Below are 12,118 nucleotides of genomic sequence, written 5' to 3'. Positions count from 1 at the left end.
AAAAAAAGTATGTCCATAAATTATCTGTATGTATCAGAATTACTTTGATAGCTATTTAAAATGCACATTCCCAGGCCCCAACCAAAACCAACTATAGAATACCTGGAGGTCAGGCTTAGAATCTGCTCTTTTTGGTAAGTTTCTCAAGTTAATTCTAATATACACTAAATGTTTGTTCTACTCAAAGCAGAACAAATAATATTAGAAGAAGTAGCTTCAGAGAAAAACACTTCAGGATAAGAACTATAATAAGCTTACCTGTGTAGCTTTATCCCTCATGCAAGGTGCAGCTTGCCCATGGCTATCCCGAGGCCAGTGTCCAGCAAGATACGGTGCAGCAAGAGTATCCAGGGAGGAAGTGCGTCGGATAATACTGGAGGGGCTTGAAGAAGGCTGTCGTGTTTTGTCACCTAGATTTAAGACAAAAATGCTTGTTTTAATAAAATTAGGAAAGAAACAAAGCAGAAACTAAGTTTTAAACTATGTAGAAAGTTCTCCAACTTAACTACGGTAATCCCCTTTAACCACGGGGATACTTCCAAGACCCCCAGTAAAGATGCCTGAAATGGCAGATTGTACTCAATTCTATATACACTGTTTTTTCCTATATATACATATCTATGATAAAGTTTAACTTGTAAGTTAGGTACAGCATGAGATTAACAACAATAACTAATAATAAAATAGAACAAGTATAACAACAAGCCAGCATCACTGCTCTTGGGCTTTGAGGCCATTAAGTAAAACAAAAATTCCTCGAACATCAGCACTGCAAAACCATGACAGTCAATCCAACGATTGAGAGGGCTCCAAAGTGACTAGCAGGTAGGGAGCATAGACAACGTGCATACGATTGGACAAAGGAATGATTCACGTTCCTGGTGGGGGATGCGAGATAGCAAGACATTTCGTCACCCTACTCAGAATGGCGCAAATTTATAACATATAAATTGTTTATTTCTTGAAATTTTCCACTTAATCTTTTCAGACCAAGGTTGACTAGAAGTAACTGAAACCATAAAAAAAAAAAGGATAAGGATTACTGTATATAAACAGAAACAAAAAGGAACAAGCTACTGATACACGCAATAACTTTCATGACTCTCCAGAGAACTATACTGAGTGAAAACAGTTGACCCACCCTAGGCCTAGCAAATCTAAATCTCCAGGGATTGGGCCCAGGAATTTTCTATAGAATCAATGTATCTCTCATATCCAACAAATTCTTATTTGGATCTCCTTCTTGTTTATAAATTAAACCCTTGTTTGATACATTTCAGGGAAATGGGAGGACATAATGAAAATAAGACAGGAAGGTAATTATCATGGGAAAATATAAAACAAATCAGTGACAATCTTTCACTAAATATTGTCACTAAAAAATTAGTGACAATGTTATTTGATAATGACATCTAAAAGTAATACTGGCACTTAGTGATCATCTTATTCCTCAATCTTCACAGAGGATGGAGTAATAACACATCTGCTTCACAATAACTTAGTACCAGCCCAAAAGATTAAGACAAATTAACACCTTGCTAATTGATCCCTTGCCTTTGAGAGTATCCTAGGGGATGCATAAACCAAATCAACTGCCAAGAACCAACCACCAGCTTTGTAACAGGGGTAGGTTTCATTTCTGAGCAAACAAAGCGGGTATTTGCCAATATAATAGTTATAAGACATCCAATGCAAATTAAAATAGTAAAATAATATAGTGGCAATAAAGCATATTACTTATTAATGTAATATTATTAATGTTTCCTCACATTAATAAGTAATGTGAGGAAAGACACATATAAAAAAGTTGGTTTTCGCCAGGCGTGGTGGCTCAAGCCTGTAATCCCAGCACTATGGGAGGCCGAGGTAGGAGGATCACCTGAGGTCAGAAGTTCGAGACCACTCTGGCCAACATGGCGAAACCCCGTCTCTACTAAAAATACAAAAATTAGCCAGGTGTGGTGGCGGGCGCCTGTAATCCCAGCTACCGAGGAGGCTGAGGCAGGAGAATCGCTTGAATCCTGGAAGTGGAGGTTGCAGTGAGCCAAGATCGCACCACTGCACTCCAGTCTGGCGACAGAGTGAGACTCTGTCTCAAAAAAAAAAAAAAAAAAAAAGAAGTGGGTTTTGCAATAACATCTTCAATAATGCAGGCCAAGCTTTGATACATCAAAATAAACTTTAAGTACCAACCAACACCTCATACATGATTTAATAATTGGAAAATAAATCTATGTATAATTTTCTGTGAGAATAATTCTAACTACCCTTACCCCATAGTTGCCAGTAAAAAAGGAAAATGTGTTCTCCTAAAAAAATGGACCACATTAAAACTATATTCAATGTGCACATCCTTTCAGATTAAGCCCCCAAATCAAAGTGGCATTAAAAAAACTATTTCAAAATTAATGATCAACTTTCAAGTTTATTTACAAAAAGAGCACATAACAATGAATTGCAGAAAACTAGAAACAACAAAATGTCCAAAATGAGAAGATGATTGGATACATTACGGCAGAGTCATATAATGTAATATGCTGGCCATTCAAAGAATTAAGCACATAGATACACACGTCCTGATCTAAAGAGTCATTCATGATAAAGTCAGTGAAAAAAGGCAAGTCCTCACATGTTTATAAAAGGCATGATCTCATATTTTGTTTTAAAAAGTAATTAGATGTGCATAAAGTGTTTGTTTTGTTTTGTTTTTGACATACAGTCTCGCTCTGTCACCCAGGCTAGAGTGCAGTGTGGCGATCTAGGCTCACTGCAACCTCCACCTCCCAGGTTCAGGTGATTCTCCTGCCTCAGCCTTCCAAGTAGCTGGGACTACAGGTGCCAGCTAACTTTTGTATTTTTAGTAGAGACGGGGTTTCACCATGTTGACCAGGCTGGTCTTGAACTCCTGATCTCGTGACTCGCCCGCCTCAGCTTCCCAAAGTGCTGGGATTACAGGCATGAGGCACCACACCCGGCCAGTGTTAGTACATTTATTTTTTAAATCTGGAAAAAGTATGCACCTAACCTTCTGGGGGACAGAATTAAGTGTTTTAATTACTAATTTAGGCATTTCTATAATGTTTGAATTGTTATATGGAGTATACTGTTTGAGAAAAGGTATTAAAACAATAGAAACACTTTTAAAACAAGTTACTAATTTTCTGAAATCATAAAATGCTTAAAAATACAAAAATATCTATATTAGATTTTGGGAATTTTTAAGGTTTATATCTGAGGTTGGGAAAACTACAGCCTACAGGCCAAATCTGTCTTGCACCTGTTTTTTGTATGGCTAGCAATCTAAAACTGGCTTGTACATTTTTTAATGGTTGGGGGAAAAATTAAAATATTTTGTAATCCATAAAAATTAAATCACATTCCAACTTTAATGTCCATAAGTAAAGTTTTATTGGAACACAAATATGATCATTCATTTACAGGTTGTCTATGGCTGCTTTTGTGCTTAAAAAAAAAGGCAGAATTAAGTACACACAGCAAAGACCTCATATGGCCCTCTCATTGCTTCACGCTGCTGCTCAGCACTACAAATCATAATGACAAAGTTATGCCATGTGTATCTCTTGTCTGGGTGAAAAGTCAAATTCGAAGATGACACGTAAAATTTCATATAAATCAGCATTAGCAGATGAACATTTGCAATTGATTTGATGATATGGAACGCTAACTTTTAACTAGAATTAAGTGAAATGTTATCCCTTTAAAAAGAATTCCCTCTTCTCATTAGAGCTGTATTACAAAAAATGCATTCAATTATTATATTTTGAAATTTTGTCCTTTAAAAATTTGTGAAAAATTGCATGCTCTCTTATTATAGTAGTGCCTACATAATATCTTCGATTTTACCTCTTGACCTGTAAAGTCTAAAATTTTACTATGTGGTACATTACAGAAGAAGTTTGCTGACCCCTGGTTTCTACTGCATGTCTTTATGTCTTGGTTTCTGTGCTACAACACCCTCATATATTTTATCTTTTGGCAGGGGAAGGGGATGAGCTTAGCTCATTTATGCTTAACTTTCATAGGGGCTTTAAAATATTTTAAAGATATATTCATAATATTATATTACAGTGTTATTCTAGTTCTATAAGATGGCAAATACATGTATGAAAACACCTCTTGACACCTCTCTATATTACATTATTATCTTGGTAAGGGTCTTGCATAGCTACAAGTACAAAAGTTCAGGTGCTGGTTATGTGACCCACATAAGATTCAATTCCACTAATACAATAGTTACAGCAACTGTGTTGCTGATAACCATAAAAGCTGCTTCACAAATATGTCTGAGATACATAATGTGCTTTCTCAGTTATTTCACTATGGCACAGTTATTTCACTAATACATAATTGTTATAAATGCTACCTATCTCTCTATGTTCAGTTTTCCTTTTGTAGCACATTTTCAGAAAACAAATGCAGTATATACTCATTTTCAGGAAAATATGTACCCACATTATTAACTGTGACAAGTGAAACGCAATAAATATACATGTTCACAATTTTTCCTCTAACTAAAAAAAAATCCCTTTTGGGATAGTCGCAAGAAAACTAGTCTCAGCTGGCAGGGTGGGGAGGCGCGCGCACACACACACACACACACACACACACACACACACACACACACGCACACAATGTAAACTGGTATATATGCATTATATCAAATGGCTAAAAGCTGTCTGGCACTTTTCTTCCCTAACTATGACCATTGTTGCTTCAGTTGCCTACTGGTACACTAATTCAACAGACCTTACTAATGGGTCTGATTTCATTTTTTTTTTAATTAAAAATCTAAGGGTTAACTTTTCAACCAGTCTGCCAAAGATTATTAAAATTATTGGATTATTATTATTTCTTTTTTGGGGGGAAAGAATCTCGCTCCATCACCCAGGCTGGAGTGCAGAGGCATGATCTCAGCTCACCGCAACCTCCACCTCCCAAGTTCAAGCAATTCTCCTGCCTCAGCCTCCCAAGTAGCTGGGATTACAGGCATGCATCACCAAAACACCTGGCTCATTTTTATACTTTTAGTAGAGACAGGGTTTCTCCATGTTGGCCAGGCTGGTCTCCAACTCCTGACCTCAGGTGATCCTGCCCACCTTGGCCTCCCAAAGTGCTGGGATTACAGACGTGAGCCACCATGCCCAGCCAGATTATTATTATTTTGATAATGAACTGGAGAACAGATGAGTTATACATGTAAAAATACTGAACATTTTATCTTTGGAACTCCCTTCCTTTAATCCATTTGTTCAGACAGTAAGGGCCTGTGAGCCAGTGCTAAGCCCTAGAAATTAAAAAGAATAAGTCACAGCCTGTAATAAAGAACACAGTCTACATCTACCCTGTCATTTTTCCATTTCAATCCAAGTTCCCAAAACTGACAGGATTTGGTGCCTAATTATTAAGGAGGTTATGGGAGGAAAATCTGAAGAAGCAAAGATGACTCAAAAGTTCCCAGACTAAGTGAACTAAGGCTGTATTTATAAGGAAATCCACGGTAAGAAACTGACAGCTAACAAGACTCTTCATGATCTGGCCTCTGAAGCCTCACTTTTTTGCCTGCACTGCCTTGATCCCTACACTAAGACCATGGACTTGCAGTTCCCAGTATGTACTGTGCCCTTACATGCCTCTAGGTGTTTGTCTCTACCCTTATATCCCTTTCTTTGGTGTGGCTAATTCATGCTTAACCTTTCAAAATTCAGTTCAGATGTAACTTCCTCTGGAAAATCTTCCTCAACCACCCACCCAAACTCATAGTTCACTGGAAAGGTTCCTGACTGTTCCTGTGTTCCGGTACAGAGCATGATTCTGCAGGGCAGGAATTTTACTTCCCACCCCCCATCCCAGTGATTAAGGCAAACCCTGATACAGGCAATATGTTGTAAATGGCCAATGAAAAAATTAATTTTCTTTGTTAATTTCCTAAATGAAGAAGACTTGAGATGCAGAGAAAAGAATGACTTCTAATGTTACTATCATTTATCAACAAGGACAAGTGTATGCAATAAATTCACATGCTTTTTGGTTAATTCAAAGTAAATAAAAACTATGGCTCAAACTTGACTTGTTCTTTAAAAATTAAGTCTTTAGAGAGATTAACTACATATAGCAGGGTGTAGCACTGAAAATTTCAGTCAGCGCCTTGGGTCCTGGAGTTCAGAGTTCCCCAACTATGAGTACCTGTTCAACTGGTTCCTGGGTAATTTCAATTGCACTAGTGGAGCATCCCAAACCATGACCCTTAGGTATTCCATTACAAAGGTTCTACAGACCTTGATAAACCAGTGTTTGATATAAATATTTTTAGAACTTGATTGGGTACTTTTTTTTTCTTGGAGACAGGGTCTCACTCTGTCACCCAGGCCGAACTGCAGTGGCAGGATCAGGGCTCACAGCAGCGGTGGGATCAGGGCTCACAGCAGCCTCGCCATCCTGGGCTCAAGAGATCCTCCCACCTCAGCCTCCATAGCAGCTGAGACCACAGGCACGCACCACTACACCCAGTTAACTGTTGTATTTTTTGTAGGGATGGAGTTTCACCATTTTGCCCAAGTTGGTCTCAAACTCCTGAGCTCAAGCAGTCCACTGGCCTCAGGCTCTCAAAGTGCTGGGATTACAGGCGTCAGTCACTGTGCCTGGCCTCAGGTATTGTCTTAAAGGCTATGTCTCCTATTATCCACAGAAACAGCAAGCAAATAAATTAGACATATTTAATTGTTCAGAAAGGAGAGAAATTTTTTCAAGTATACAAATGATAAATATTCAGCATAAAGAAACCTAAGAGTGTTAAAAATTCTAATAGTCCACCATCCAGAGCTAACTGCTTTTGTTTTTTAGACAGGGTGTTGCTCTGTCACCCAGGCTGGAGTGCAGTGGCATGATCTCGGCTCACTGCAACCTCAAGCCTCGCAGGTTCAAGTGATCCTCCCACTTCAGCCTCCCAAGTAGCTGAGACTCCAGGCGTACGCCACTACGCCTGGCTAATTTTTTGTATATTAGGTAGAGATGGGATTTTGCCATGTTGCCCAGGCTGGTCTCCAACTCCTGAGCTCAAGCGATCCACCCACCTCAAGCTCCCAAAGTGCTGGGATTACAGGTGTGGGCCACTGTGCCCAGGCAGAAAACCACTTTAATGAGTATTTGTATTTACAGAAATCTGTCTACCCTTGGACATACATATGATTTTATATAAATGAGGTCCCATTATGCATTCAATTACTTACTGTTGAGAGAAATAAAAAGGGTATGTCGAGAACCTATTTCCATGGCAATAAATTAAAATCTACAACACATCACTATGTTTAATACTTTATCCTATTTGGTAGATTCACTATAACTTAATCTTCTATTAATGGACACTTTCACAGCAGATAGGTATCCTTTTAGACTTGTTTTAAGATCTGTTCGTGAAAAGTTTCTAGATCTCAAATTACTATATTCAAGATAACAGACAGATTAAAATTGGAAGTACTGCCAAATTGCCTTTTACTGAAAAAATTTTGCAAAAACCTATAACATCACAAGGGTACCCATTCTTGTATATTTTATCAATTTTCACCAGTCTAAAAAAGATAAAAACATTTCATTTCTATTTCAATAACTGAGTTCTAAAATAGTCATACTTTTACTGGTAATTTATATTTCTTTTATATATTAACAATATTTCAAAAATATTACTCCAAACCTTTCTTTTCTTAATCTTAGAGATATTTTCTTCTGGTAAAGATTTAAATTCAAAGAGGTTCTATCAGTTTCATTATAGTTTCCTTTTCTTTTATGAAATTCAAGTAAAAATAACTGTAGTTGATTTTATTTTAAAGAGTATGTATAATATAATTACATTCTTGTAAAATTTGTCTTTCATCCACTATCTAAACTTCTTGCAACACATACACGAAGGAAACGCAAAATTCTGATGACACTGGCTGCCTCCAAGAAGGGAAATTTGTCAACAAAGGCGCAAGGAAGACATTTCACTGCATTCCCAATTGTACCCTTGGAATTTGCCATGTGAATTTATTATCTATATTTTTTTGAAATTCATATTCCTTGATTCAGTGATTCTACATCTAAGTATGCATACAGAAGAATAATCAAATGCCAAAAAAGGCTTCAAATACAAAGATATGTCCAAAAATTGAAGAACAGGAAAACTGACAGAAAATACATAGAATATTAAAGATATTTAAAATTATGTTTTTAAAATGATAAACTTACACGAGAATTTATTTATAATCTAAGGGAAAATTTAGGAAAAAATGAATTTCCACAATTTATTTCTAATTTTGCATCTTCTCCAGTTATTTCCATGTTTCTTTTTCAGTTAATTTCTCCACTAAGTTTTCAAACATTTAACAGATACCATAACCAAATATTGATACAGGCCCAGCAGTACCTAATTAATAATTTATCCTAGAAAGAAAATGATTGATTTAACCAAAATGATTTCCCATAGGCATAGTATCAAAAAGATAAGGACTATTGTAGAAACTTAAAAATCCAATTAGTAATTATTCTTTTGTTAAACATGAGGTATCATTTACATAAAATACAATGTACCAGGCTGGGTACAGTGACTCATGCCTGTAATCCCAATGCTATGGGAGGCTGAAGAGGGAGGATCACTTGTGGCTAGGAGTTTGAGACAAATCTGGGCAACACAGTAAGACCCCCATCTCTATAAAAAATGTAAAAATAAGCCAGATGTGGTGGCATGTGCCTGTAGTCCCAGCTACAAGAGAGGCTGAAGCAGGAATATTGCTTGAGCCCAGCAGGTCAAGGTCGGAGTGAGCTATGATTGAGTCACTGCACTCCAGCCTTGGTGACAGGGCAACATCCTATCTCTAAATAAATAAATCTGCACCCATCTTTGGAGTTTTGAAAGCCAAATACGCCATTAAATCACTACTACCATCAAGATTTAGAACACTGCCATAAGCCCTAAACAATTTTTCACGCTCCTTTGAAGTCAATCTCTCCACTCTTGAACCCAGGTAAACTCTGACCTACTTCCTATTATTAAAGGTTAGTTTTGCTTTTTTAAAAGGTGTCATACAAATGTAATCACATAATACTGTTTTGTGTCTGACTTCATTCACTCGGCATAGTGTCCATGAGATCCATGCTTGTTGTTGCATGTAACAGTTCATTCCTTTTTATTGCTGAGGAGTACTCCATTGTATGAATATATGTGGTGGTAATTATGTCAACTCCTTCTGGTTCTCAGGTCTTTGGACTTAGTCTAGAACTATACTACTGGCTCTCCTGGGTCTCCAGCTTGCCTACTGCAGATAACGGGACTTCTCAGACTCCATTAGTGCATGAGACAATTCCTTAAAATAAATCTGTGTGTATGTTATTGTATCAATAAAATATATATGTATCCTATTGGTTCTGTTTCTCCGGAGAACCCAGATTAATACAAAATACTACAATTTGGTTATCTAATACCTCCTTTTTTTTTTTGACCGAATCTCATTCTGTTGCCCAGGCTGGAGTTCAGTGATGGCAATCTCAGCTCACTGCAACCTCTCCCTCCCAGGTTCAGGAGATTCTCTTGCCTCAGCTTCACGAGCAGCTGGGATTACAGGCATATGCCACCAAACTTGGCTAATTTTTGTATTTTTAGTAGAGGCGGGTTTCACCGTGTTGGCTAGAATGGTCTCAAACTCCTGACCTCAAGTGATCCGCCTCGGCTTCTCAAAGTGCTGGGATCACAGGCATGAGCCACCGTGCTCGGCCTCTAATAGCCTACCGATGGGCGCGGATTGCTTCCAGTGTTTGACAATTAGGAATAAGTCATATACGAAAATTCTTGAAGAAATCTTTTTATGGATAAGTTTTCATTTTTCTTGGGTAAACAGTGGAAATGCTGGATCTTAGGACAAGTGTAAGTCTCCCTTTATAAGAAACTGCCAAAATGTTTTCCAAACTGGTTGTACCCGGTGTACATTCCCACCAACAATGCATTACAGCTCCAGTTGTTCCACTATCCTCATCAACATCTGGCATTGTCATACTTTTTCATTTCATTCATTCTAGTAGATGAGCAATGGTTCACCGTGGCTTTAATTAGCATCTCCCCAGTACCAAATGAGGTTGAGTTAAAGTGCTTTTTGGCCACTTACACATTTTCTTCAGTGATATGTCTGATCAAATCCATTGTCCATTTTTTAACTGATAGGTTTGTCTTCTTATTGAATTGGATTTATGTATTCTGGATGCAAGTTCTCTGTCAAATATATGCATATGAACAGTTCTGCCTTGTCTTCTTTTTGGCTTGTCTTCTCAATTTTTAATGGTGCCTTTCGAATAGCATTTTTTAATTTTAATAGACTACAATTTATCGACTACTTCTGTTAATAGTTCATGCTTTTTGTGTCCTAAAAGACCTTTGCCTACTCCAAGGTCAAGATGATTTGCTCCTATGTTTTCTTCTAGAAGTCTTTCCATTTTACCCTTCATATGTAGGTCTTTCATCCATTTGGAGTTCACTTTTGTGTACAGTTTAAGGAAAGGGATTATCCCCCTCCCCTATATGGATATCCAGTTGCTCCAAAACTGTTTGTGGAAAATACTATTCTTTCTCCCACTGAATTACCTTAGGAACCTTTATCGAGAAGTGTGAATTATTTCTCAATGTTCTATTATTTTCCATTTATCTGTACCTCTGTCCAAACGCAATGTAAGTTCTTTAATTTTAATTATTCCTTTTCAATATTGTTTTGGCTATTTTAGTCTTTGCAGTTTCATATAAATTTTAGGATCAGAGTAGGAATTGTGAGAGTTGACATCCTTAGTTGTTCTTGATCTTATGAGGAAAAAAATATGATGTTAACTGCAGGCTTATATTATATATACTTATATATAATAAAGCAGTCCTTTAATTAGAAGGTTGACCTCTAGTCCTAGTTCCCTGAGCATTTCTAACATGAATAGATGGTGAATTTTATCAAATACTTTTTCTGTATAAATTGAGATAATTGGCCAGGCACAGTAGCTCACACCTGTAATCCTAGCACTTTGGGAGGCAGAGGCAGGTGGATCACTTGAAGTCGGGAGTTCAAAACCAGCCTGGCCAACATGGTGAAACCCCATCTCTACTAAAAATACAAAAATATTAGCCAGGCATAGTAGCGGGCACCTGTAATCCCAGCTACTCGGGAGGCTGAGGCAGGAGAATCACTTGAACCCAGGAGGCAGAGGTTGCAGTGAGCCAAGATCACACCACTGCATTCCAGCCTGGGCCACAGAGCAAGACTCTCTCAAAAAAAAAAAAAATTTTTTTTTTAGATAATCATGTGGTTTACCTTCTTTTCTCTTAGATAATCGAGTAACAGATATATAGCCCATTCTTGTTATTTATGGTAGTTATTTGTTCTATAAAGTCACAATGAACAATAAATTAGCAAATACTGAGCCATTATTCCTAGGGAATACAGTTATATTCCTATAAGCCTCTAATCACAACACTTTCATCAACCAATCAATACATGATCTTGTTTAATATATGTTTCTGTTTAAAGACATCTTATTTAATATATATTACTGGTTCATTAACATTAAACTCATAGGCAACAGCACTATAATTCATGCCTAAATGAAGTTATCTAATACATGTTAATTTCTCCAGAAGGCACATTATAGCTTTCTTGCACTTAAAAACATTAAACAGCACTTCAGTACTGTGCTTGGGGGCATAATGATTTCAAACAACAAAATCATTAGCAAAAAATCTCAAAAATATGGCACGATCACGAAAAGGACATTTGTTTATAATATAAGAGCTGAAGAAAAAGGGAGAGAACGTTGCTTGACTCAATTGGGAATGTACATGTTGGACAATTCAAATGTTCCACTGCACACATGTCCACAAATGACCACAAAAAAGCAAGAAAGTATTGAGTTTGGAGTTACAAATAACTTTTAGCTAGTGGGCAAATTTGCCAATACAAAATCTGCGAATAATAAGGATGGACTGTATACTGATTTTTTTACTATTAAATCAAACTTGCATACTTGGGGTAAACTCTACCTGGTCATGATGTATCATCATTATATTTATACTGCTGGATTCAACTTGCTAATATTTTGT

General features: G+C 37.1%; 1 protein-coding gene across 1 annotated transcript in view; it reads right to left on the bottom strand.

Moving 5' to 3' along the window:
- The window catches only part of FAM117B (family with sequence similarity 117 member B), a 134,340-nt gene that overhangs the window by 73,199 nt on the left and 49,023 nt on the right, over positions 1-12,118 (bottom strand). Inside the window, exon 2 of the mRNA XM_008974205.4 lies at positions 259-410. Coding sequence (XP_008972453.2) covers positions 259-410 — 152 coding nt within the window. The remainder of the gene's footprint in view (positions 1-258; positions 411-12,118) is intronic.

This window comes from Pan paniscus, chromosome 13 (assembly GCF_029289425.2).
Source record: "Pan paniscus chromosome 13, NHGRI_mPanPan1-v2.0_pri, whole genome shotgun sequence".
Classification (NCBI taxonomy): domain Eukaryota; kingdom Metazoa; phylum Chordata; class Mammalia; order Primates; family Hominidae; genus Pan; species Pan paniscus.
The sequence above is the reverse complement of the archived record's forward strand: the minus strand, read 5'-3'. Positions and strand labels throughout refer to the sequence as shown.